Source organism: Anser brachyrhynchus (genome assembly GCF_964034855.1).
Source record: "Anser brachyrhynchus genome assembly, chromosome: 2".
NCBI classification, from domain to species: Eukaryota; Metazoa; Chordata; class Aves; order Anseriformes; family Anatidae; genus Anser; species Anser brachyrhynchus.
This window is the reverse complement of record NC_137695.1, coordinates 60284529-60312055: the sequence shown is the minus strand read 5'-3', so window position 1 is coordinate 60312055 and position 27527 is coordinate 60284529. Positions and strand designations below refer to the sequence as shown.

The window sequence follows — 27527 nt, the reverse complement described above, 5'->3', positions numbered from 1 at the left end:
GAGTTGAGATACTATCTTTTTAATTAACTTGGCCTAAACTGATGCAGTCTTAAATGAAGCACTCTGATCCTGAATTCCTCAAATTAGGAAGCATCAGAACTAAATAAATACCAGAAACTCGTTTGTCCTTCACACTCCAGAATATTTAAAAAAACAAAAAGTATTTGATCTCTCTGGATGCACCCCACTTCCACATCATCCTGACATATATGCACCTTAAACAAGGATCATAAATAAAACCACTGCCAAGGGATTAACTGCAAAACCGGGCAGTGAGCATTTTAGGTACAAATACTTGTGGAGCAAGCTCTTGCTGTCACTGAAAACATTCAGAAAAAGGTCCCTGAATTCAAGGGATGTTGCCCACTGCTGGGGTAAGGTGCTAACTAGGAGCAAAGGATGGGCTTAGCTATGCTGTGCTTCTCTCTGAAAATTTAGAGAGTTCCTACCTGCCGCTGTGCTGCTGCTGTTCTTTCTTTTAGTGCTTTCTTGACACATGTAGGAAAGGATAAAAGCCTAATGGGTGCGAGTGTCAGCACAATATAAATTACTGCAAGGAAAAACTTGATGCATGGCTTGGGATCTGAAAGAGGAATGTCCACCATTGTTTGTGATTATGGATCACATCACAATCTAATAGCAATTTTTATTTAATCAATAATTTCCATGCTGAACAGACAGCCCTGTTACAGAGAATCGACAAACAGGTACTGATAGCGACAAGGCTTGTTATTAATCTTTACCCTGCCAACATATCAACCAAACTACTGTAAAAAAGCACCACCAAGACAGATTTAGAAGTAGGTCTTTCTTTTTCTTTCTTTCTCTCTTTTTTCGTCTTCTTTCTTTCCTTCCTTCCCTCCTTTTCTTTCTTTTCTCTTTTTCTTTTCTTTTTAGCTACACCTCCATTCCTCTTTTCCCTTTCCAGGTACGTAACATTTCATACAATTTATATTCTAAGTTTATTTGAAAAACCTGGGGCTTGAATTACACAAAAAGGCAATTCATATTAAGCAATTTTACAAATCAGTGGGACCTAGCCCAGTGCTCAGTGTTAGCCATTATAGGCTAATAAATCATACTTTCTCTTTGAGATGTCAATCGCCAAAGTGCTTTGTAAAAATGTTGGCATCTGTAATTCAGCTAAGTCTTTTCATCTTGAAATAAGATGCTCCAGACTGATAACAAGAATAATCCTCTCTTGATCAAAAAAAAAATCTGCATTTTACCAATTAAAGCTGCTGCCAGAAGCCAAACGGAGCAGCACTGAGACTCCACTGTAGTTTATCTCTGCTAAACACAAGGAGGGATACAGTTAGAGCTTTGTTTCATTTTCAGCTTGACTACTTTATCTCACAGAGAACTGCAGCATCTCAGCCCTGTGATACACGCAAGAATGGCATAGACAGACCTCATACCTACAGTGCAAGCCACCAGAGGACCCACTCCTGACCAACATCACCCATTCATTTTATAGATTAGGCACCTTGAAGAAAAGTCACGCTCACATGAAAGTTTGACCACTGAAAAACATTAAATTTGGTTAACCATAAAAGGCTTGCATGCTCTTTTTTCTTTTTCTTTTTTTTTTCCCTATTAAGAGGTTACACAAGCAAAAGCGGCTGCAAAAATCAATGCACACAGACCAGCCCTCAAAACCAAATGCAGAATCCACACTTGAGCCTGTATGCAGATTGCCCATCCTTGCCTTCAGTTGTACATGCCTATCTGCCACTTCTGTCTGTGAGGAAGCACGTCCACGTGCAATAGCTTCCACATGCAATGGCTGGGCCTACACTCATGGATTTCAGCTCTTCCAGGCACCAGGTTTCTATGAGCAAAACGTTTTGGGTACAATAAGGGTGGCTAAGAGGGGAGAACATGGCACTTGTGACAAAGATAGGAAGGTAGGTAGATAAAATCCTGCTCTTCTTGAGGTGGGTGACAAAAGCAGTGCAGAAACACATCATGCAGAACAGAGGCCTCCAGGAAGCGTGTTGTAGATGTTCCACTGGTTCACCATCACAAGACAAGCTACATAACAGCAAATCACTCAGTCGGCAGTAGCACAGCAGGAAAAACCTGCACAGAAATGGCAGCTCTGTCCAGGGAAACATGCTTTACCTTGGCCCTTTGGACAGGGCTGAATGGTATCCGTCAATGCACACGTCCAACATTCCCTGCAATGCCCAGGCAGCAAAAGCAGCAGGCAGCGATTTCTGTTTTCTCTCTTCTACACGATATGCCAACCAGAGTCAAGAGCTGAAGAGCCAGCTCACTTTGCAGCTTTACTTCTGTCTATGCCTTCATCACTCAGGCAGCATGGTCTCCCTTGGGACTTGGCTGCCAGCTTTTTATCCTACACTTCCCCAAAAAACTGGGAGCCACCCATGAAACATCACTAACCTGGAAGAGCTCACTAGCTCAGCTGTCAGGGCAAATAAACACTAAATAAATGCGTATGTCCACAAACCATCTGAAAAGTGTTTTGTGACTAAAACCACACAGAGCCGCCAAGCCTTGCTCACTGTCATGCGTGGCCTTCGCATTAAAGTGCCCGCTTGTTCTAATTTCAATCTAAAAGGCTAGAGTAATTTCTCCGGGCACAGGAGGAGCACTGCTCAGTCCCTACCCGCAGCAGCCAGAAGGAAGTGCTACTTCAACTACATAGCATAGCTTAGCAATCTCTTTCAGGGACACCGATTCAGAGGCAATGACTTTGGCAATTCACATGAACAGTAGCCATAGCAGCAGCAGAGTAACAACAAGTTTTCCTAATGCTGTGAAAGAAATGCTAATTACAGAGGAATTAAAATATAAAAAAATGATTACATTTCTCACTCTAAATCCCCTCTTAATACTTCACAGATTAGGGTGGATTTATTTTTTTGTAAACCTTTCTCTATCAAAAAAAAATCCCCACTTTTTTTTTCCCCTTCTCCTCTGTGATTCATCAAAAGCCAGACTCTAGGTAGGGGAACTGCTGATGCTGGAGTGCTCGAGAGGACCCCAGCCAAAGCACAGCTGGCCTTCAGGTCAAGCCCAGAGTAAATGAGATCCCTTCACAAAGCAGCAGCGCTGGCTTTTAACACTGCTGGAAGGCAGAGGGCATCGCGGCGGTGGTGCAGAGCAGGGATGTGCCGGGAAGGCAAGCGGGAACTGTGCTGGACCCTGGAGGCTGCTGGTGCTCCACGGAGCACAGAGAAAACAGCAGCGAGGTCCGTCTGTGGTTACTTAACCTTAAAACCCTCCAGCACTGACATGGTTACCTCTGAGAGGGGGTTAAAAGACGTACTTCAGGGAAACAAGTCTGTGTTAGATACCGCTGTGGAAACCAAGAGAGAGTGAACATGCACTTAGGGGCAGAGACCAGCTTTATTAGCGTTGGGATGGGATGTAATGAACTGCTGGGACACAAACAATGCCACTGTTCTGGCGCACTTTAAAGCTGCAGGTTCAGCTGCCTATAACCTAGCACAGTAAGGTGGCGTCTTAATTACAACTTTGCCTTTACATGGACAGCAAGGAGGAGATTTTGAAATCTAAACACTAAACATTCACTCCAAACTTCTGTACAGATCTTTCTCACAATTATTTACTTTTGCTGTATAATCTCTTCTCCCTCTCTCTCCTCTCCCTTCCTCCCTCACAACTACAAAGATCCAATACACTGAGGGGATGCACAAGCTGAAGAAAAACTTTGCATGGTATTTGATTGCCTCTAAAGCAGCTCCCTGCCTTCCCAAAATTGTCCCAGCCTTCAGTCCAAGCCCTGGGCTTGTATCACTTGAAGAACGTTTTCTTTTGCACACAGCATTGCTTCTCCAAATACAGGGCAGGGTCTAGACTCCGCAGAGCAAAAAATAAAATAAGATGAAATAGAATAAAACCACCAGGAAAAAAAACAAAACAAACAAAAATAATACCTTTGCTGTTGTACGTAAAACATTCTCCCTCTGTCAGGGAAAAAAAAAAAAAAAGATTACTATAATGGATTTCATGTCCTTATCTATTCCTTACTCTTTTCAATTTAAAGGAAACATTTCTGAACCTTTCAGGGCAGTGGCTGCCATTGTCACACACAATGAGACTCGGGATGAAGCATTTCTGTGTTACTGCACTAGGACCAAACAAAATCATAATGGAAATGCACTGAAAACAGCCTCTGCAAAGTATAATAATAATAATAATAATAATAAATCCCTGCACATATTCACATGCACGTAGTGCCACCAAATCCCTTTTGGATTGTGAAGGGGCTGGGGCCTCACCTGTACCACAGGGAGTTGCAAGCATACCTCCAGAGCCAAGAGAAAAGAAATAGCTAATGCACCGAGGATAATCTGCCTTCTGGGGCAGCTGTTTTTTAATTGCCTACTTCAAGGTGTAGATGCCTGCCCACACAAATGTGAACAGCACCACATCATTGTCAGCTCAGGGGTAGGCAAAGCGTGACTCTCCCGTTCATTTACGGCTCTGTCACTGCAGCTATTACTCAGGGGAACTGCTCTCATCTCAAGGAGTGGCTTATTCCCTTACTGTAGTTGGATCCTTTTTAGTGTAGAGAGGTGAAACTCCCTCCAGTCCTTACCTGCCCTTCTCCAATGACAGAGGAGCTGAGGAAGAAGCCATAGGCCAAGAGCAGTAAGAGGGCGGGAGAGTTTCAAAAGTCTATTGACTTTAGGTGTCCCTGTTTCTGGGTGTCCCAAATGACCTGCTCCTAAAGGGTCTGGTCCCTCAGAGAGCAGTGTGCTCCCCATCTCCCAGTAAACCAAGTTTTTCAGTGTTTTGAGGTGATGAAGGCACCCCAAATCACTGCAGATGCTGCAAAACTTATAAAAAAAGATGGAGATCAAATTTTGCTCAGTCAGATAATGACAGGACAGGGGAAATGGTTTTAAACTAAAAGAGGGGAGATTTAGATTAGATGTTAGGAGGAAATTCTTCACTGAGAGGGTGGTGAGGCACTGGCACAGGTTGCCCAAAGAAGCTGTGGATGCCCCATCCCTGGAAGTGTTCAAGGCCAGGCTGGATGGGGCTTTGGGCAACCTGGTCTGGTGGGAGGTGTCCCTGCCCATGGCAGGGGGTTGGAACTGGGTGGTCTTTAAGGCCCCTTCCAGCCCATACCATGTTATGATTCTATGAAAACCTGAGCTGAGCTAGTCTGTGGATACAGCCCAGGCTTTATGGAGGAGCAGAGGGCAAAAACCTTCAGAAACTCAGCTCAGGGAACCTCACAAAATGGTTCTTCTGGGTATCTTCAGCACACTGCGACTACCTTGGCAACATATGGGTACCTGAGAAACACAAGAAACTTTCCTTTTGAGTGAGGTGCAGTAAGAGATCCTGGCAGAGCATTAAGAGTGACTGCCCAGGGGATTGCCAGGGGACTGCTTCAGTCACCAGGGCTTGGAAGAAAGGCAGGAAGACCTCAGCAAATGAAATTCTGAGTGTAAGCCATCGCTGTCAGTTTAGGGCTTTTTGATCTCATCTAATCAAATATAACAACGAGAGAATTTTATTGCTGCACAATTAAGGAGAAAACACTAACAAAAAATAGCTCTGCAGTTCTTCAAGCATGTTTTTGAATAAAAAAATAATTATCATCAAGGCTACACAGCAAGGGGGATGAGAAATAGGCAGGACTGCATTTTTCTGATTGCCATTGTATTAATATTTAACAATAACTTCAGTCATTTCCTTGAAGGATAATTTTCTTAAACAAACTTTTATCTTTAGTGTCTAACGCTTTTGCAATATTTTATTCTTAAACTGATTTCTGGGGAAAAAAAAAAGAAGACAAACTGCAACAAAAAGCAGATTTATAAAAATATACAATATCTTATTAGCTTCTGGGCGCCCAAGTGCATTTATCACATATTTAAAACAAACTTGAGCTCAGCTAAGCCCAATTATAATATCTCGCTGGGCAGAGAAATTAATTAAACAGCTGAATGATAAAGACCCCAGCAGCAAACTGAGGCTTTAAAATAAATAAGATTTTTTTTTTTTTAATAAGAAGAAGGGAAAGAAAGAAATCCATAACACACATGTTCAAATGGTAACGTGAGCAATCTTTACAGAAGTGCAATGCAATGTAAATAAGACTACCTGGCAGGCGACCACAGCAGCAGCTCTAATGCTGCTCTCCGACTTTGTGATTTGCTAATGTGAAACACACGCACCCCTTTTGCACCAAGTTCAAATAACCCTGGGATCCCAGCTGTGCAGCTCAGCGACTGAACCAGAACAAGGGCAGAACTTGTCAGGATTTAAGAGCTTTCAGCAAAACCCTTCAATTGCAGCCAGTGCCCTATTCCATAGAAGGATATCAATTATAGATAGTGACTTGCTTTAGCAGGGCAGTCAGTACTGTCAGACACTACACAGACAACCATGAAGAATCATGAATCTTTCTATTAACTGTAAGAGAGGGAAAAAAAAAATGGATGGATGGGTGCTATAAATAAGGCAGAGCATGTGAATGGTTTAACACCTTGCCTTTTGGTGTATGTATCATGAAAATTTAACCATGCTGAATTCTAAGTGGCACGTATCGCTTGAAAATAAGAGCTCCCACACCAAAATCATTACGATGTCAAAGCCTTCTGGGTGGGTCAATAACAATTCTTTTATGTAGCTTTTTAGTTATTTATTCATAGCAGCCCAGGTCCTGTTCATAAATTCAGTCAGAAAACATTGTCTCTTGGGGCCTAAACACACTATCACTAGCGCCCACATTTTACACTAATAACAGCAGGAATTCACTACAGAAAATAAAGCAGAAAAATGCCAGTGTATGCTGACCATTGTGCCCAAGACCGCTATTTCTGCTGTAAAGCTGTACTACATATTCAAACACAAGTATGTTTGTATTTACTGTTTCATATATGCCATATTACACATCACTACGCAATGCAGACATGGCTAGAATCTGATTCACCTATTCTTGATTTCAGAGTAAATCAGGTTCTACAATTTCCAGAAAGGTAATAATGCTATCCTCATGTGACAGAAAAACTGGAGTATACACGAACAAACCCACACTTACTTCTTTCAAAATACAAGTGTATGTACTTGTGGATTCATCCTGTACATGATGGGAGTAATAATATCTATAATGTGAGCTTGTGTATTGTGTATTGTATATGTGTATTGTGGAAAAGATGTCCTGAGGTCCACTCTACCTAGTGGGACTGGAATTCATTCTAATGTACCCAACCCTTTAGCAAACAAACAAACAAACAAAAAAAAAACAGCTAGCAACAGCCTTCCATCTTTTCCCTAAACACTGCAGTTCCTCTAAAATTTTCGGAAACAAAGCTTGGGCAACAACAGTCTGTTCTGCACCACTGGAGGTTTTGGGTCTGATTCCTTATTAAATGTGCATGGCCATAAAGAGTAGCCTTATTCCTCTGAAAAAAGGGAGAAAAAAAGACATTCATTGTAAAACTACTAGCCCAAGCAAATCCCAAAAACTCAGCCTTATCAGGATGTACAGGAATGCTTTTAAAGTCTTCTTCTGAAAAAAATGACCTTACATTTTAACATTTAAAATGACCTTACATTTTACTGCATTTTACAATTTTTTCTTTTCCCAGCCAAACTTCCAAAGCTCAGTGAACTGGCTTAGAGAGCTACAGTTGTACAGGTGAAAGGATGCTGTGAATACCTCCAAGTAAAATATACGAATTTTGGAGTGGGTGACAGGAGAGGGTTTCCTTGCAATCCTTCGTAAAGGTCTACATAGCTCACTCTCAGTTTCACTACAGAGTTCACTTGACTACTGTTAGTCAAGAAGGTACACGATATGACATCACATGCAGGTAGCCACCCAACTTCTGAACACGTCTGTAGCTCTTCTCACACAGACCATCCCCACTGACTGTCAGGGAAAACAGGGATGCTGACAGATGTCATGTGAATGAGTCTTGCCAGGACAATTTAAGCCTTTTATTACCTTCATCTATTCCACGTGCCCCTGTCTTGGTGATTACTACCCCTCAGTAAAATTAACAAAACAGGAAAGTTACCCGTGTTTTTGATGTTCCAGGTGGCAGTCCAATATCTTACTTCAAACCACACTTCAGCCTCGGCTGGAGCAACTACCTGATGCTCTGCCAAGTCTGCCAGCAGGCCAGGAAGCACCCGCAGAGGCAACACAGAAGAGCCCTGCTGCAAGATGTGAAGGTTGATATCTATTATCCTGCAAAGCCCTGAACCTGCTGGGAAGCATAGCATGATCCTAGCTACAGGCCTACCTGTACACAAGCCAGCTCAGGTACCTCCAGTCAGCACTGAAGAGGCTGACGTACATGTCCCTGGAGTCACAGCGTGAAGACAACCCAATGCCCACATCCAGGCCATTCCTTCCTTTGCATTTAAGCAGCATCTAGTACCACAGGACTCTGGGCTTGACAAGGCCTCCACCTGCTACTGCAATGTAAATATTACTGAGTAAAGATGTGCTCATGCCAGAGGCACATTCTCTGTGCCTAACACAGGTGCACACGTGCATACACCAAGTCAGAAGCTCAGCCATGGCTATTTGCGTCTGCTCATATTTACCCACAAGTACTTGGGTACGAGGCCATGAGCCACAGCAGTGGGGAGATTTTCAAGGACTGAACCGCTGCTCGGGGACTTAACACTTTCTTCCAGAGCCGCACACTTAAGCAAAGCTGGGACTGCTCTGTCATGAAGCCCTACCGAGATCCGGACTTCATTTCCAGCACTGCTGCAGGTGTGCATCAAGGGGCTGCGACAATCAAGGGCTGACAAAACATGAGGGAGACAGAGCAGGGCCACCCTTTCAAACAGTTAGATGTCTCAAGCCCTTTTGCAATTCTGGACAGAAATAACTCGCTCAAGTCCACACAGCAGGCTGCTGCCAGAGCAGCAAAAGAAATCACAAAGCAGGGCCCCATCCCTGAGTCACGCTGACTCTGGCAGTGTGATTTGAGCTACTTGAATGTGATGGTTGTGATCAGGATGATGATCCTATTGTCTTCAGGGTCTCAAGTCAGGAGTTGTGCCTCATAATCTTAAATGCCATAACATATGTAAATCTTGAGCCCTGCCAAAAAGAACTCCTTGTGTCACAGAAACCTGTTTTTTGGTTTTGTTTTGTTTTTTCCTCTGCCTGTGTTTATGGCTGGAGAAACCCTTTTCAGATGTTGCCATCATGCAAAACCATAAGGAATACATTTTTTTCAGAGAATTCTTGCTGTTGATCTTTATAATACTGCCAGATTTGCTATGAAAACACATTAGAAACAACAAATTCTTTTTTTTTAAATAACAATCCCACTTTAATTCACCTGCAGCTATAAAGCATTAGCTATTAGGTAACAGGCACAGTGGAATTCAATTAAATTTTGTATCTGCAACTTCAAAAAATCCTCTTCTTTTTTTTTTTTCATTTCCAAGGGCACCTTTATTCTGAATTTCTCTTTTATTTCATATATTTTGGTGTAAATTATTTATCATCATTGCTGGGATCATTTCTGAATATTAAGAACGGTTTTCCAGGCATCATAAAGCCTTAGCCTTACAATTATGAGCAGATATAAAGATCATGCCTGTGCAGAGCACCAGATGATGTCAATCAGTCTGTTTGCACAGAATCAATTGCAAGACCGACACTTGATCTTTCAAATGTGTCCAACCCTTTGCAGCAGCCTTTCATATAGAATTTCTTCCCAAAAAGATATTAAAACATTAAAAGGCTCTCTCCTCACATTTCATTTTGTCCTATCAAAATGTTAGGATACTTTTTGCACAAAAAGTGTCTAAAGAACTCTCCCCAAAAGGTCACATATTTGCCTTTAGTTCAGTTCATGATATTCTTTAATTTATTATTACTGTTATTGTTACTGTCACTACTGCTACTACTACTACCAATAATAAAAAATAAGAAACTGAATACTTGATGAATAATTTCCATCACCATCACGCTGTCACACCCAGCAAGTGAAAGCTGGCATTGATTTACTGAAGTCAGCTTTGCAGCATCAATTTACCATTTTGCATAGTGTTTGGAAATATATGATGGTTGATTTTTATTTTTTTTTCAATTTGTGGGAAAAGTACATTTTTCAACATGTTATTTCAGTACTATTGGCCATATTATGTAATAGATCTTGCAAGATCTCCAGGAAAGTATTAAACATTTTTCTACAATAAGTATGATTCTGACACACTGACAATTTGCTGAAGAGGGTCCTCTCTAATGTGTACTATGAATTCATTTTTTTTCAGAGTATTTAGATAAGCTCAATGACATTTAAGAGGTGCTACTATCTAAGTGGTTGGAAATGGTGGGGGGTGTTGTACTTGGTAGGTTACATTCTGAATTTTGGTGGTTCATTTTCTAGCTTACAATATTAAAAAATAGTAATAATTTCCTTCAGCAAATGGAGGAGAAGAAAAAACGAGACAGATACAGCTAATATGTTTGCATAAATAGCGAACCCTACAGTTTGCTTTTGCTAAAAGGACTGAACTAACTCTGTCTTTATGTATTTAGCCAAATAATCCACTTCAGTTTTCACACAACAGTAAATTGATACAAAAAAGCTGCAAACCCTTAGGGAAGGGGAAGAACTCCCCTTGCCCATTTCTAGTGTTACAGTCCCTTTTGGGGAAAAAAATCAAACTTGGCTAAAGGTTAATAATAATTCATGTCCAGCTTACTATTACTCAATAACTATCAAAGTCTCTAACTCAAAATAGCGTTTGCTGGCTTACAGGATCAGAGCCATTACAATCTCTATTGAAGACTTTATTGAATTTTACACTAAGCTTTAGCTGACTGAACAGGTCAAGCACTGTGGCTCAGAGTTTTCTTTATTCTCAGAAACTCATAAACCCCTCTCCAGTTTGCAGTGCTGTTAGCTAAGAAACTTGACTCAGCACAGGGTCAGAGAACCTGACCCCCATGAAAAAGGTCATATAGTTTTAAAACCCGGTTCCTGAATACCATTAACTTACATGCACTAGCTGTTCCTGCGTGTCAAACTCCCGGGAACAGCCTTCCCAATGGCAGTTTGTCTCATAGACCACTTCAGGCTCCTGTTTGCTTTCATCTTTGTCCCCTTCCTCCTTTACCAGGGTCATTCCTTCTGGCTGTTCCTGGAGAGAAGAAAAAAACAGGCATGAGGAGAGGAGAGAGGAAATTCTGAAATGGAGGAAGAGAAGTGAATTACTTCAGCATTGAAAGAAAGACAGAGTAGGGGGGGAAACAGATTATTATACCCTCAGTTCACTCTGTTATTCTGGTCTACGAAATATAATAGCTCAAAACAGGCCTGGTAAACCAAAACCATGTGCCAGCTATATGTGTAAAATGTATTTTTCTTCCCCAGAAGTATTCACTGCAGAGAATTTATAAAAAATAAAATCCATTCACATGTCAGTTAAAATCAAACTGTAAAGGCCCGCTTCCTTTTCCCTGTATTTATGCAGCTCTTTATTTGCACACTTGCCCTAATTATACAGAAGTAGTAGTAGTGAAAAAGACATTATTCCATATAGTTGAATTAACTGGAATTTGTCTTTACTGCTACAGTTGGACATAAATCGCATCACCAGTTATCCAAAATGTGTTTGCATTGCTAATCCAGTGACAGTTTTGCACATAAAAGTCTTTCCAAGAACAGACTTGTAATTTTCAGTCCTCTTGTCAGTCTTTTCTTGTCCATGATATGTACATAAAAGGGGTAAGCAAGGAAAGACAGTATTTAATTTTGGTTTTTGATTCTCCACCTTCAGTTCCTCAAAGTGAATGCCTCTCCCAGCTTGTGCTGGCTCAGGGTGAGAGTACGACGTTGACGTAAACATTCGGTTCGGATTATGAACTCATGCTATTTCTCCATTTCAACCCTGCTGAGGGATTTAGATGGATCTTGTTTTATATGTTTTCATGGATTCTCTCACAAGATCAAGTCACTGATTCACTGACCCGCCTTTCGTCACTGTAAATCACGAGTCACTTTACTAAAACCAGCGGGATCAACCAGTAAGGAAAGTGCAGCAAGCGAGACCGCAGGCCAACAACGAGGCCTCAAAGCAGCTCAGTGCTAAGATCTGTTAAAAGTCCATGTGGCATAAATATTTTTGCCGAATGGAAAACCCATCCTGAACAAAGACACAAATATCTTTGGTTCTCTTTTCCGTGGAGAACAGCGGGTGGAGCACTCAGTGAACCAACAGAGGCGTTTCTCCCTCAGCCTCCTTCCTCTCTGCCCTCATTCTGTAGCAAAGTAAGGCCTCGCTGCTCAGGTTAAATCCTGTACTCAGTCCCTCGCTACCATGAGCTGTGTGTGTGTACGACATGAAGGCTTTTAAGGGGGCAGGAGTGCTAAAAACATGGGAAAGGTGTGCTTTCCCTCCAGCAGTGAGAAAAAAAGGCTTATGACTGTAAGCTGAAGGCCATACCTGCATGCTTCCTGCGCCCGGGCTGGGGAGGTCCTCATCGGGCTTTATCTTGGAGCGCTTGTTGTGCATTGGATCTCCAGTGCTGCTCACTGCAGACTCACTTGTGGGTTTGTTCTGCTGCAGGCAGTTGTTTGTTTTTTGTGTTTTTTTTTTTCCCCCAAAAAAGACAAAATTAGACTGTGATAAATATGTAGCTCCCAACAGAAATATGCAGCATCTGCTCAGCAACTTTATTTGGAGAAGCTACACTGTTAATTATATTGGATATGCAATTACATTGTGTTTCAATTACATAGCATTAACTTGTGGAAGAGCTGCATCACTCAACCTTGTAATGGAGCAGGGAGGGAACAGGAAGGAGAGCATTTGATGTAATTCCTTGCTACAAACCAATGCTGTTTTTGTCAGGCCAGGGAGGGGTAGGAAGGACTTGATTTTCCACATAATGATGACTTCAGAAAGGCAACTTTGAAAAGCGAAATCACTATGCACTAGTTAGAATAAACACGAGAAGATGATTTTTTTTACACTTGGAGGAAAAGTTTCCCCACTTTATGTCTGTATGCAACATCTCAGCTCTTTTATTGTATTTCCCTTACAATGATGGACAGGGAGGAAAATTGAACACAAGCATGAATATCTCTGCTGAAAAATCCTAGATGAAGTCCTGGATTCTCTAAAGTCAACAGCAAAACTAACATTGACATAAACAGGCCGGAATCTTGTTTTCCCTCTTGCTGTGCTAGACTGAACACCGTTATCTACACCTGCAAATGGATCTTGTAGAAATCCAGAGATCTTTTAGAGATATCTGAACTTGCACAGACCCCACAAAAAATCAATATGCTTCCCACAGCAGTATATTCTGTTTCTGCATTTGTAAAAGCTAGCCAGAAGACAAACAGCTCCCAGACTGATAAATAACCTATCCCAAGTCATCTGGAAACAAACCACATGAGTTAATAAAAAAACAAAACAAGAACTATGCACATTATGGGCCTGATTCCCTGCTGCACATCTCCAGCTTTTGAGAACACAGCTTTGCTCAATGAAATGACTAATTCCAACCCACTAAGTCCAATTTTGCATAAAGCAGAGGAAAAAAAAAAAAAAAACTTCAAACCTCTGTACAATCTTTGAGCTGCTCTGTACTCACACCCATTCCGGATGGCAGAATGTGACTCTGTGTCCAGAGGTATGCCAGTCAGCCTGATTTTGAGGTGAAGATGCTAAGCTTGAAAACATTAAGTGTTTCAGTGTGTTTTTTCCCCTTCTCTGCTCCCTACCTGTATTAAGTTGTCTGACTCGGGAAAGACAGGTTGGAATGAGAAGCCGCTGCAGCACACTGAAATATTTATAAGGACTAAAAGGCATGCTACCAATCAGGAACACTGAGTATATGCCTGTGATTTATAATAACGGGACTGCAAATGCTATAGCTGCAAGAAAACTGTTATCGAAGGGTCTCCGTGTCAGTGGTGATTAATTGCCAAAAAGACAATGTGATTTGTTTCATTTTTTCATTTTTAAATTATTGGGGTGCAAAGGTTTCTTTTGTTGTCTCTCACCTGTGTGGACTCAGAAGGCCCAGAGCTGACCTGGACAGGGTTCAGGACACTGGGGATGCCGGGGATAGGTCTCTGGGTAGGAAAAGTTGGAGCAGGGTGGATGAGAGGAGGGCTGTGTCCAAAGGCTGAACCCAGGGTTTGCTGACGACTTATAATTTGCTGATGCATTTGCTGGAGGGATACTGGTGTAGGAGGGTATGTGAAACTCAGAGCAGGGCTGAATTTGGGAGAAAAAGGAGGGAAAAGGAAGGAAAATGAGGTGGGTCATTACTGTATGGAACTGTACAGATTAAACCCTTAAAATATATTTAATATATTTACATTAATTGAAGTCAGATCCCTCCCTCCCCTCATGTCTTTCCTCATGCCCCAAAGGCTGATAAATCCAACTTTTAAACCCAGAATTGGTCTGGATTTACTAGTGAACACAAAAATGAGACCATAACAAAACATAACATCTTTTCCTAACATTTACCACAAAACCGCAAGAAAGCTGAGTAAAATAAAATTCAGAAAAACTGAAATAAAAGGCAAGCAGTTCAATAACAGCTATTTATTGCAATAACAAACTTTATATAAAGAAAAAGGATGGGTGCCTACATGCTTTATAGTACTTTTATTGATAATGCAGTTCCCCTATGTTCGCCTGTATGAAGCAGTTCCTTTAATCTTGGCTCATGCTACGCTCTTTCATATGTCTCTAGATCTTATTACAAGAGGAGAGAAAATCAATTGGTTAAATGTGTTCTGAACACCGTACTTGTCATATCACTCTTTTGTTTGCAAAGATGGAAAGCTCAGTTCATCCAGAATGTCACCTAAAGAATTTCCATCAGTGCCGTTTGGTTACAGAAACTGATGGATTAACCTTTCCCCTCTGAAATTGGTGATCAATGAGTTTCAATGTAGAAATATTCCAATGGGAAAGCACTTCTTCTTCTTTCGGTTAAACAACATTAAATGTCTATTAAAGCCCATTATGCATGTTAATACCTGTCATCACTTCATTACTTCACTGTATTTCCCAGACTACTGTGACTTTGGAGGAAATTACACTGCCATCTAAGGACCTATTTTGTGGGTAGTGCCAAAGCATTCTTCGTGTCATACTTAAAAAATAAATGGTACAGAGCTAAATCTTCACACACAGAAATGTGAGATTCTCCTGTAAACACTTTCCAATAACTTACAACCACAGCAAAAAGAAAAAGGAAGAAACAGGGTATTAATTGATTTTTTTTTCTTTAAAAAAGATCAGTTCAAAAGAGCCCTACAAATTTAAAACATCAAGTCTTAAAAGAAGGGTGCAGGCATAATACCTTTTAATAATCAAGGCTTCTTCTAATGTCAAAAGCGTGGACTTAATCCAAATTTACAGTCTCGAGTCTTAATTGCTGTTACTGTTAAGTGTATTAACTGAAAATAGTGTGATACAAAAAGAGCTGAAATCATTTCAACCATTTTAAGTAATACTTCTACAAGAATTCTGTGTTCATTAATCTGACTATACATTTTGTCTGTTTGACTCCAATCCATAAAGAGACAGCTTCAATGTGATTACATTACTATTATTCCTGGTGAGAACTGTGCATTACAATAGTTTGCCCATTTAGGACAGAATATCATTAAGAATACCCTGGGAGAATTTTACTGGTCTTTGAGGAACTCTCTTTTCATTTTGCATTGTATTCTTTTTAATAAAGGGAGGCAGAAACGGAGTGAAAACAGTAATTGTTCACAGCAAGAGTTAGGGAGAAATCAGTAATAATATTCAGTTATTGCAGCTCTATAGTCCCTGCTAGTGTTCCTGTAAGCAACCATGAATGATTACAGCACGACTTAGCTAAGGTAGCCACTATGGATGATTGATAGGACATTAATCAAAAGATGCATATCAGGCTCAGAATTTGTTCACAGCTTTCTTCTAATAGCTGATTTCATGTTCACTGAGCTCTATGCCAGTTTGTTCAATTTATTCTTCAGTGTACAAGCCATTCATCAAAGAACACAATGATTTAACACCCATTTTCCTTTTTAGTAACAAACATTACTAAGTGTAACTACTCTGGTCTGTTCATTAAAAAACATACAATTACAATGTCATACATGAGGCTGTAACAACGCCTCTTTACTATATCCCTGCATCTATCTTGCTACATACACTGTAAGTTAATCTTGTGTACTTCAAACAGTAGACGGCACCATCCTGAAGATGCTATCAAATCCTCCGAGATCAACAAATGCAACGTGCAAACAATTTGGATGAAGTATTTTATTTCTCTGTAAGAAGTTAGTACCTAGGACATTTTCACCCCTTAGCTGAATCAGTTTAAAAGAAAAAATAAGTGGTCTCATTTCATTTGGAGCTGCAAGTACCTAACACTCTTAGAAACACAGTCTTTTATTATTCTTATTATTTGATTTCTAGGTGTTTAAGCATGCACAGCAATACCTAGCTTTGCAAGTCCCAGTTCAAAAGCTTGGCAATACTCTCCAAATCCCACACAATAAAATGACAAATTTAGGATTCATCCACAGGACATGACTGCCTTAAGTGTAGATCCTGCCTATCGGCTCTGTGAATACAGATACATGAGCACCTGCATCTAACATTAATTTTTAACCTATCCAGAGCACAGGAGATCACTCCCAAACAGTTCAGGAGGTGCAGGAGGGTACCGCTGTGATCTGAATTTATTTTTAGCTCAGTAGGAGGCTGTTATGGTGCCGGTGATAAGGACTCAGGAAGTTGGATGGGTAAGAGAAAGCTTTGGCCCTGAGTACGAAAAAATAGTGTGGGAGCCCCAAGATGTATGCACACAATTTGCACTTAATGTACCTCATATATATTTACTGGAGTTTGGCAATATTCTCGCCTCTGTCCCTCCAAAGATGCGAAACGACTGCTGTGCCAACAGGGTATTTTTAGTCAGTTATCCCTGCTTTGCATTCTCTACCCCACAGAGAGCAACACAAAAAGAGATGATGCCTCCAATGGCAAAACACCTTTTTAACTAAAGGACGAGAGTGGCTCCACTTTAACAAATATAGAAGACAGTCTCGCTGGCCTGCAGTGACATGCCTTACAGCAGTACAGTGCAAGCGCTTAAAAGTTAAGTAAGTATATTTGTTATTCCTTTGTACATAAATACACATGGCTTCCATCAAAAGGATAAATTTTACCCCACAGAGATGCCCTCTTTCTTTACATCTTCTCTAACACCACATGGAGCCTCCAGAAGTAGGATGCTAAGCCAGGCATTTCTGACTTTTGTCCAGACATTATCTTAGCTAGGGGCTCTTACTGGAAAACAATGACACCAGCAGCAAATGCATTGAGACACAGATGCACAGATGTGCTGAGGAAAGGAGGAGGAATCCTTATTTCTTTAGTATCTTTCTTTTGTCCAGTACCCAACAGCACAGGGCTGAGACTGAGGTACTAGGATTTTCCTATGGAGTCTGGCAACTTGCTTTACATTCTTTCCAAACTTCACAGCCCCCAGACTGAAACAAGAAGGAGATCACGAAGGAGCAGAGGAATAGGTTAGCAACTAGCCAGAACATCTGAGGAAGAGTACTCAGAAATGGTGATAACAGTTCAGGCACCAGGGTATTTCTTAAATATCTCAGACAGCTGCCTTCAAATAATTCTCTCCAACTGGTTCTGGAGAGCTCTTCATAAGGCAAGATGACCTGGCTCAGTTTATGTCACCCTTAGGTGAGATGCTGTCACTGGGCAACTTGGCCAATTTTTCTGATCTGAAAAGATCAGAAAGACCTTAAGGAACAGAAGGTGTCAGGTCTTTCTCTGCCTTTCAGAAACCATTTAGGCTACTCAACAATAAAATTCATATTGTGGGCCAAAACGAAGAAAAAAAAATCAAAACTTACAACATTGCTGGCACAGAGCGCTCTGTTGGGAAGGGAGACCTGGATTTCTCCTTGCTTTCCCAAAGTTTTTAATGTACTTTGTCCAATAACTCGTGAGTATAAGGCGCATACAGAAACTCTGTAGCCCAGACTCCCCTCAGAGATCCCTGGAGATCCCTCGGCCTTGCCCGGCAGCTGTGTGCCCTCTTGATGGCCCCACCAACCCCACGTTGTTTTCTGGTCAGGAGGCCAGCATCAACAGGAAGGACGGGCTGTGGCACCACCTGACCTTGACCGGCCATTCTAGCCATGTTTGCTTAGAATTGCACCTACATGGCAATGCTGTCACTCAGTGACTGCCTAAAACTCATGCTCAGAGGTGGTAAACAAGGCCTGAAAGTAGTGATTTTGAGAGCTACAAGTCCACATCTATTGAAAACCACAAGCATTTTTGAAAAAGTGATGAGTGGCTTTGGAGGCCTCAATTTGCATCATGTTTCTTTGAAGACACCTTCAAGGGGCTACAGTCCAGACATGGGGTACTCAACACTTTCAAAGTCCAGAGGCCAAAAGAACACAAAATGGCTGCCCCAGTCTTTCACATTTTCCAAAACAACAGTTACTTACGAAACATCTTGAATTCACAGAAATGTGAGTGAATTATGAACGTTTTTCTTCCATCTACTTAGGAAAGAAAATCTATACCACTAGAGAGAATCTGATTTGTATTTTTGTTACAGACTATTTTTTTTTTTGACAAAGGAGGAGAGGAAAAAAGGAAAAGATGAATGTTTATAAGACCACTAGTAAACTACATGAAGGTTATCTTTTCAGTTGTTTATGGGGGGTAAGGGTTAGAAAAAAAATGTGTGATACTTCTACTTAAACATTCAATAACTCATATTTAATGACAGAATAGCCCACCAGTGATGTCATTTATTTTTCCATACTGTGGGCTTCCGTGTCTGTCTGTCAGTCTGTCTCTCTCTTTCTCTTCTCCTCTGCAAAGTCTCAAACTCCCTTCACCGGAGGTAAAGCAGGGCAGTGAACTACATTGCAATTACATGAGCACATCAAATTTTAAGGAACTGACTTCAAGAAGAAGAAAAACAGACATTATAATCAAAACCAAACTTTGTGGCTACTTTGTGGCTGTCCTACTAACAAGGTCGTCCAGTTTCTGGTCACAGCTGCAGAATTTACCGCAAAACAGCTGTGAATTCAAAGTCAGGAAAAATTCCTTCTTTCCTATACATCGCATAGGTGTGCCTAAGCAGACAGGCTGACTCAAAAATGCAGAGGAGATCCTGATCTTGTGAAAACTCTGAGGATAGTTGAGTTGTATCACAAAAGTTTCCTCGTGTCATGATGGTTTTCCTATCCTCACAAAAACTGTTGAAGATACCTTTCTTACAACACACACAGCTCTGCAAGATCTGATACACACAAGTACAACGCAAGTGCTCACTCCAAGGGGAAGGAGCATCCTGCTCTGCAAGGGGGCACATGGGACCTTCCTGACATGGAGAAGCCCCAGAGCTCTCAGCGTACTCTGTAGCCTCCATCATTTGTTCTTGCCATCAGCTACTGACACAAGGAAAACCAAATGATCCAAGCCACTCCTAAAAGGATCTCAGTTCACAAAGAGAGAGGTAATTTGTTAAGTGGATTGGCTTCATATTGAATAAAGCTGATCATCAGGTATTAGCTTACCTTCATCAGGTATCGCCATGGCTTCTTCTAGCTCATGCTCAAGTAGGTAAAGATGTTACTATTTTGTCTTACTCTCCCTTAAGAGTTGTATGAAGCCCATTGTAAGTGAAACTGAGAAACCAGGGTGCAGTAACCCACCAATAAATGTTGCATGAGTACCTGGACTCACTAAATTGAATGGAGTTTTTAACCTTTGCAGGTCAGGCATTCACCTTTAGGTTTTAATTTGGATTTCTAAAGTCCTTCTTTATTGCTTATGAATGTTCTTAAGGGGCAAACACGCACCCTTCCCATATAACAAACGTACCCAGCTACTTTTCAAGAAAGCATCCCTAATAGCTCTTAAGCACTGCTGAAATGAGACCAACATCAGAGAGTCCTTAAGGGCTGTCCTAAAACCTAGGCCCTACAGACACAGAAATTGTTGTTGAACTAAGTCATAATACAAATCATAATTAAATTAACGGTGATGGCTTTCACATGCTCAGAGGCTCTTTTTTTTAAAAGGACTAACGTAAGAAGTAGCTTCATTCATCCCACAGTAAACTGACTTGCAGGAGCCACTGCCCAAAGCATGGGATGTAAGTAAAGAGTGGCTGGAGATGAACCATGGGTGCTAAGCAGATCTGCCTAAGTTGACTTCAAACACTGAAGTTTATGCATCTCTTTTGATGGAACTATGCGTATCTGCAATGTGCAGCCAGAACACTACACAGTCAGATGTGGAAAGCTGTAGATGGTTAGCAGGACAGACTCATACCCTGACCCCGAAAGAGATACAGAAGACGGAAAGCCAATGAGTTCTCCTTGGACAGGAACTGGATGAGAAGAAGCCAGGAACATCATGTAAGAAAACTGTCTCCTGATGTTTGAGGTTTGCGGAAACAGGAACTCATGTACCTTCTTTGTAAATAAACGGGAGCAAATAAAAAGAAGTTTCCAACCCTATCATTTACTTCTCCTCCTGATGGAAACAACCCGTAAAACTTTATATTGACAAATTGTTCAGGTCACAGGAGTGACAACACACTCAGGAACCTCGTAGCCTTGAAAAGATTTGTGAAATTCTTACTGTTTGAAATATCCTAGATGTAAAATGGAAACCAAATGGAAACCAAAACCAGGATGGAAGACTTTAAAAATGCACCTCTGTGTGAAGCATTTTGCCTACAATATGCACAACATTTTTAAAACTAAGAAAGAAGAGTTTTGTTTTAAATTCTGTTCTTTTCTCTCTGCTTTCTAAATGGCAGCACTGATGTAGACAATGCAGACAATTAATCAGTTGGTTTTATGGCTTGTCACTTAAGTACAGAGGAAAACAAAATAAAGCTGTGACCATGAAACCAGACATGTGGCATGATCCCAAAGGCAGGTATGAAACTTGAAATGCATTGAACACATTTTTCAAAACTGACTAGGTTTCATGAATATCCCCCTGCATTTGTAATATTGACACATTTTATTAAAAATCACTAACTTAGAGACAAGTCATCTAACTGCATTTGTAGAGATGTATCCTGTATCTAATAAAGCACAGTATATATTATACTACTTTTTCAGTTTCCGTCAGATAATAGTCATCATTTTACAATTGTATTTAACTCACATGCATCGTTGCCTCTTTTTTCACTTTTCCATTACCAGTTTAAAATTAACAGACTCTGTGGTTTGTACTTTCTCTTCAGCTTACCATATTATCTATTCTGTTTTATCTGCTCGGCTAGGTGAAATTTTTCTTCATGAATACATTGCCAGATGCCAGAGTAAAATGGAATAGTTTCAGAGAGCAACAGAACCTGATTAACCTTATATGCTCAGACAGCATTGACAGTTTTGTCCTCCTAACTGTGATATTCCTGTCTAGGAATCCTTAGCATCCTAACTGGACTTTGTATTAAAAGTATCTTGCACAATTCATCGGTGTTTGTTCCATGCAAGCCCATGACATTTCTGGTAAACATAATTTTAAATTAAATTCATGGCTAAGCATTTTTTTGTTTCTAAAGCTGGTATCATTAATTACATGGAAAGTGCTAATTAATTCTTGTTTTTAGGGTCTGAAAATTAAGTGAGCTCTGTGTTAAACCCCAGCACAGTTTTCTTACATCCAGAACTTTCCTGTAATTAATACTGCACTGGATCCAAAGCCTTGTCTAAAGACTTTAAACTCTAATAACACCAAATTGATCTGGAGCAAGTTGCTTCAAAATGCTTTTTAATTACAGGATCTGTGGTATATGCATCTACAGGCACACATATGTAAATATGTAATCACACTTGTATATATGTTTATCTGTACATGTAAATGTGTATGCAGCATGCACCTGTATATTCTGTATTTATTTTGCTTGACTTCTTACATATATGCTTTCTGAAGGCAGAGATCTTGCCATTCTGTGTTTATGTGTATGTGTGGTGAAAAACACCTACCACTTTCCAATGCAAGATGCAGGTGATCTCCAGAACAATCTCCCTGAACGTCACCATCCTGCATTCTGTCTGTGCTTTCTATAGGAGGCCAGCTGCAGAATTCCATTTCAAAAGGGCCTGAATTAGATGCAACTTTCCGTAACACTGAAGAATTTCATTTTTATTCACTTTGTAGCACTTCCCTGCCATTCAAACTTCTTGAAAGAGGGTATAAAATGAAGCTATTATGGCATGATAGAGCATTACATTCTTTTCTGTAGATTAACTATACACGGTGCAAGACCACAGAGAATAAAGCCCCGTGCTGCCCATATGTGATCTGAGCCTAGTTACAATAGAACCAGTTTTGGTGGGGTTGCACCTGGTCTGAATTTGACTCCATCTGAACTGCAACTATGCCTTCATTTACAATATACTACATGCTATTACCAAGAGACTTTCTGATGCAAGAAATGCTTTCACTCAAAGTCAGCTTTGTGTCTCACTTAGACCCCAATAAGAGCGATAACAAAATGGCAAAGCACCTTTAATTCCAACAGAAATAACACATTTTCTACCTGGTACATCCTATCAAACAAAGCTTCTTGCAAAACATTGCCAAATACATTGTGTTCTACCCATTCTGCTCTAAACACGTCCATTATAAGATTTACTTTGTTAAGCAGTATTTGATTGTGTCCTTTTACACACATTTAATAAATACTCAAAACACATAAATAGTTAAAACTTACAATCTAAAAGTGAAATCAAAGATAAGAATTAAGCAGTCTTTTTTAGTTAAAAAAATAAGTTAGATATGAATTCTCAGATGGCATTTTTGGTTTTCAGTGTAATTGTCAACAATCTGGCAGTGGATGTAAGCAATGAAAAAACAAAAGCTGCCTCTTTGACAGAATTATTTTGAGCAGTATGGTGAAGAACTAAGAAGTATCTTTAGAGTCAAGTACGCTAGATGAATGGTCAACACTGACAGCCAGATGTATATTGATATTGAAGGGATAAGTCTGAACTATTGATACACTGTAAGCCAACTGAGCCAACTCACAAGGAGCAGTGCAGAATTCAAAGGAGGAATGAAAATTCTCTCAACATGAAACTGTGTAAAAAACACATTAAGACAAATGGAATGGGATACAGAATACAGAAAACCATAGTACGTTTGAATTGCTGATCCTTTTCTGTAATATTATTGCATGTAGTAGAGGAAGACTGTTTCAGAGAGTATCGGCAGAAATGACAATGCCAGAGCTCTCCAAAGAGCAGACTGAAAACAATCATTTGCCTCCAAAAGGAGATTAATACAAGGAAACATAAGAATATGTAAAATATTGAAAAAAGCGTGATGACTGAGAACATGAGGGCTCCCTATCTTATAACTACAAGACATTCTGTTAAATTCAAAAACTGGATAATTTATACCTGATAATAGGATACTCTTTGCTTTTTTTATACAGTGCATGGTCAGACTGTTTGGGCTCTCTGCTGGAGCTACTTTCACTTTCTTACGCAAAAAGCTTTATACTTTCAATACATCTTAACTCTGTTTTTATGTTTCTCTTCGCTTTTCTCTTTGTTTGCAAAGAGCAACTGTAGAAATTAATACATGGTCAATTAATACATGGTCACTCATCTCTAGCTATAAAGCAGTTCAGAGGGGAGTGTACTGACTCATTACGGGTACTCTACCACAAATGCTCTACACAAGAAGCTTGTATGAGATGAGGAAACCATTGATAATCCAATACCTGCTTGCAGAAGAAGTCTCGTGTCTTCCTCGGTGATACTAACCCACTGCTACCTAAGCTTTCCCTACAAACCTGGCTATCTCTTTCTAGTGCTCTTGGCAAATACATCAACACCATTCCCCTCGTGTCCAGCTTCAGATCAAAGTGATTGGAGCCAGAACAACCAGGGTCTGGCTGTAATTAACCACATTGTGTTAATCTCTCCTTCCTGTTCTCACAACATCAGGGATGCAGGGGCAGAGTCCAGGGGAAAAAAAAAATAGTGTTGTTGTGCTTTTTCAGTTTCTTTCAGACCTTGGAGGAAATCCCAAAGGGCTCCTGTGCTCATAAGAAACTGATTTTTAAGATGTTATGAGATGGCTATGGTGTATTCTCAGTTACATCTGCATAGACTGAAAGAAAATCTCTTCTAGTAGGTGGAACTGCTCCTGACTTAAACAGTTTGTAGCTGACAGGGAGTTTGGCTCATTTTCTGAAAACTGACTTTGTAAATTTGGTATTGTAGGGCTGTTAAGGGACTGGAAAAATAACAGAGGTTCTGAATTTCAGATCATACAAAACATGAAGTCCCAACCTCCTGTGTTTATTAAAGACCAGCTAATCTTTTGTAAAGGTTTTGAATTGGTACTCTTAATATTATGGGAAGTGATTACCCCCTCTGTAATCACTCTAGGCCATGCTGCCTCTCAAAAAAGAAGTGCTAGTGAAGTGCAAAGTCTAATAATTGTCACAGGTAGCAGATATAACATGTAAGTACATCCTGACAAAAGATTAATAGCAGGGGTGCTGCACTGCAGGACTGAGGCAGGTAACCAAATGAGTAAATGTCAAATGAAGGATTATCCTCATTTGATGCTGCTTCATACGCCTACTTTCTGCATAATCTTTCCCAGCTGAGACCTAAACCAGGTGTTTTCAAATGCACAAAGTAGAAGCTCTACCTGGTGTGCTAAAGGAGATCCACTATTAGCTGTCAGCAGGAGCGACATCTTCTTTTCAAGTACTCAGCCAGTAGTCAGGATACAGCATTTTGCTGCCAGCTGACAATGACAAAGCGCCCGCCAAGTCAAGCCCTATCTGGATTGTGCTAAACTATTATTATTTATTATTCAAACTGCAGTAGTACCCATGTCAAGGACCAGAGCCCTCTCCTGCTTGTCTCTGTAAAACCACAGCCCAAAATGTGTCTCCTTTTATTTGGCTTCATCCTCAACATCCCACAGTGATCATACAGTGGGGTCCTAGGCTGAAAAGCTGTCTGAAACACGGGATGTAATCTTTTAGCCAGAGGATGCACCTTTTTTTTAGCCAATGAAAAGACCAACCAGGTCCTGGAGACACTTTCTTAATACAAGTAGCAACTCTGCAACAATAGATTGAAAAAGCATTGAGACTACAAAATCAAACATACCAGAACTAACCTGCCCGTACACTCTTGTTCTCACTCATCAGTCTTTAATTACATGACCATGCACCTTTTTTTCCCCCTTCAGGATTCCTACCTCATTCAGACACAAGACACACAATATTCTTCATTGAGAAACATTGATATTTTTCTTCTCCTTGCCCAGGGTACTGCCCATGGGCCTTCTTTCGACTGTATTTAAACCTTCTGTGAATACATAATTACTGATACCCTCCTGAGCTTCTCTACTGTGCTCATCACCGCAGAATCTAAGTACTTCACAAAACATTAATGCTTTCAGCCTCCCTCTGAGGTGAACAGGAAGGACTCGATTTGCACAGGCACATGAATCAAATAAAGACTACAGTAAGAACTCATTGTGGTTGCCCAGTTTCAGGCATGGAGGCCTGATCTCCTGAGTTAATTAACATGACACAGCACAAGAAATTTTCAAAATAGCTGTCAGTAGCTTCAAGCCATGGCTGTGAGCACTCAGCTTCTTTGCAAAATTAAGTTTTATGCTGGGCCTCCAGAAAAGAAACTGTATGACATGACCCTGGTGGTCATTTCTGACTAGTTCAGTTTGCCCAGCATTAGGCTAGGATTTTGTTGCAAGAGCAAAGCCCACTCTCCATGCAGCAAACAACCAGGTTAAGATACTCCCTTCTCTTCTACAGCTGCCTGAGGCAACTGAGAGAGTCCTGCAGCTCTGACTGATCCAGAGAAGTGGCTCAGCTAGTGCACTGAAGCAGGCAGGGAGGCATCCTGTGAAAAAAATACTGTGCAACCCTAAAATTAAAGATGGTATCAGTGCACAATCACAAGGGGGCAGTACCTTCATTCTCGTTAATGACTGGCTTCTGCATGCCTTATTTTGCAGCTTTTTCTCTCTTCCAGTGCAATCTTACTTTGAGTTATATGCAAGCATTTTGTCCCAGTGTGCTTAGCCTGGACAGTTCCTGGTCTGGCACCTGTTTCCTCTGAAGACTGCTTTCTTTTTCACATTCAAGGAAGGAAGGCTGTTATGGTTGAGCAGACAGCTTTGCCTCCACAAGCTTCCCAAGGAGGTAGCAGATTAACAAGAGCTGCAGCTGCAGGGAAAAGTCCTCCTTCCTTTCTGTGGGCCCTGGACTGGAACACACTGAATTCTTAGTAAACATCTATTTAACACATGCTAATAGAAATCTCTTAAGGGCTTATCACAGGCTGAATGGGACAAGCTCTCAGGAACAGCAAAGACCTTATCTATAGCATCTAGATGACATTCCTGACAAATTTTAGCTTCTCAGAGAAATGGTAGCAAGAGCTCTTCTACTATGTACAGGAAAGTCTGGTTTCCCCTAACGCCATTCTGAGAAATTGATAATTTTGCCTTTTTTATTTTTTTTTAAAATACTCAGCTTTAGATAGGCATCTGCCATGAAAAAATGCTGCCAAGCATAAATTATTTGGGCTAAGTTAAAAGTGATTGGAAACAAGATCTAGAAGGACTGTTTAATGTTAAATAAAGTTAACAATACTGACATTGCCTAAACTACAAATCCTTCCTATCTTGGAATTCCATGTGCAGAGCTGAACTATACCATTTTCTTACTGTAACTCCTATGGGATTTACCTGCAAGTTTCCAGAAGCTGGGATTTTACACTAGGAAAAGTTTTTTCTACATTTTGATCACTGCTGCAGACAGGATATTAAACAGGATGAACCTATGATTTGATTCAGTACAGCAGTTCTTGTGCTGAATGCATTATTTACAAGACAGTGAATTTCAATAAATGAAGTTTTACTGATAGCCCTGTTGTTATTTAGTCTTGGAATTTATTAAAGCAATGAAATGTGGCCTGGGTTGAATACCTTATGTCACTGTTTATTTTAGCGTAACTCTTTTGTAGACAGGTTTACATGAGAGAAGTTAAAAGGCATCAACAGAGGCGAGTATCAATGCTGGGAAAAGTGCTAGCTCTCTCTCCCTCTCCCTCCTTTCAAAGAGGGAAAGAATGGAGTGATATGTTTACCACTTTTTATGAGGAACATACTCTTGTTAAAAAAAAATAATTATTAATTCAAAATGGTGTGAAATTTTGTATTATGCATGCCTGGAAAGTATGACCAGGGAGTGCTGAAAGTTTCTGCCAACCATAGACTCAGTCGCATAAGCTTGTTGTCCCCAGTGACACCAGTTCACAAGACCCACCGTACCGGTGGGTGCACCCTTACTCAGTCTCTGCACGTAAGTTCTACAACTGCCTTCAGCAAAACTATTCATCTGACTCTAGCTTGGCAGGTATGGCCCTTATGTTTGTGATTTGATGTGTCAAAAACATAGAGCAACCATTTCCAGCTGTGGGGGA

General features: G+C 40.6%; 1 protein-coding gene across 6 annotated transcripts in view; it reads right to left on the bottom strand.

The window, feature by feature from the left end:
* GLI3 (GLI family zinc finger 3) overlaps positions 1 to 27527 on the bottom strand; it is a 217826-nt gene that overhangs the window by 30274 nt on the left and 160025 nt on the right. For 5 of the 6 annotated variants that reach the window (XM_080582209.1, XM_080582211.1, XM_080582210.1 and 2 more), the window contains 3 exons: positions 14007 to 14223; positions 12439 to 12555; positions 10993 to 11133 (listed from right to left, as the gene is read on the bottom strand). In XM_080582209.1, coding sequence (XP_080438335.1) covers positions 10993 to 11133; positions 12439 to 12555; positions 14007 to 14223 — 475 coding nt within the window. The remainder of the gene's footprint in view (positions 1 to 10992; positions 11134 to 12438; positions 12556 to 14006; positions 14224 to 27527) is intronic. The other variant, XM_080582212.1, reaches the window with a different exon arrangement.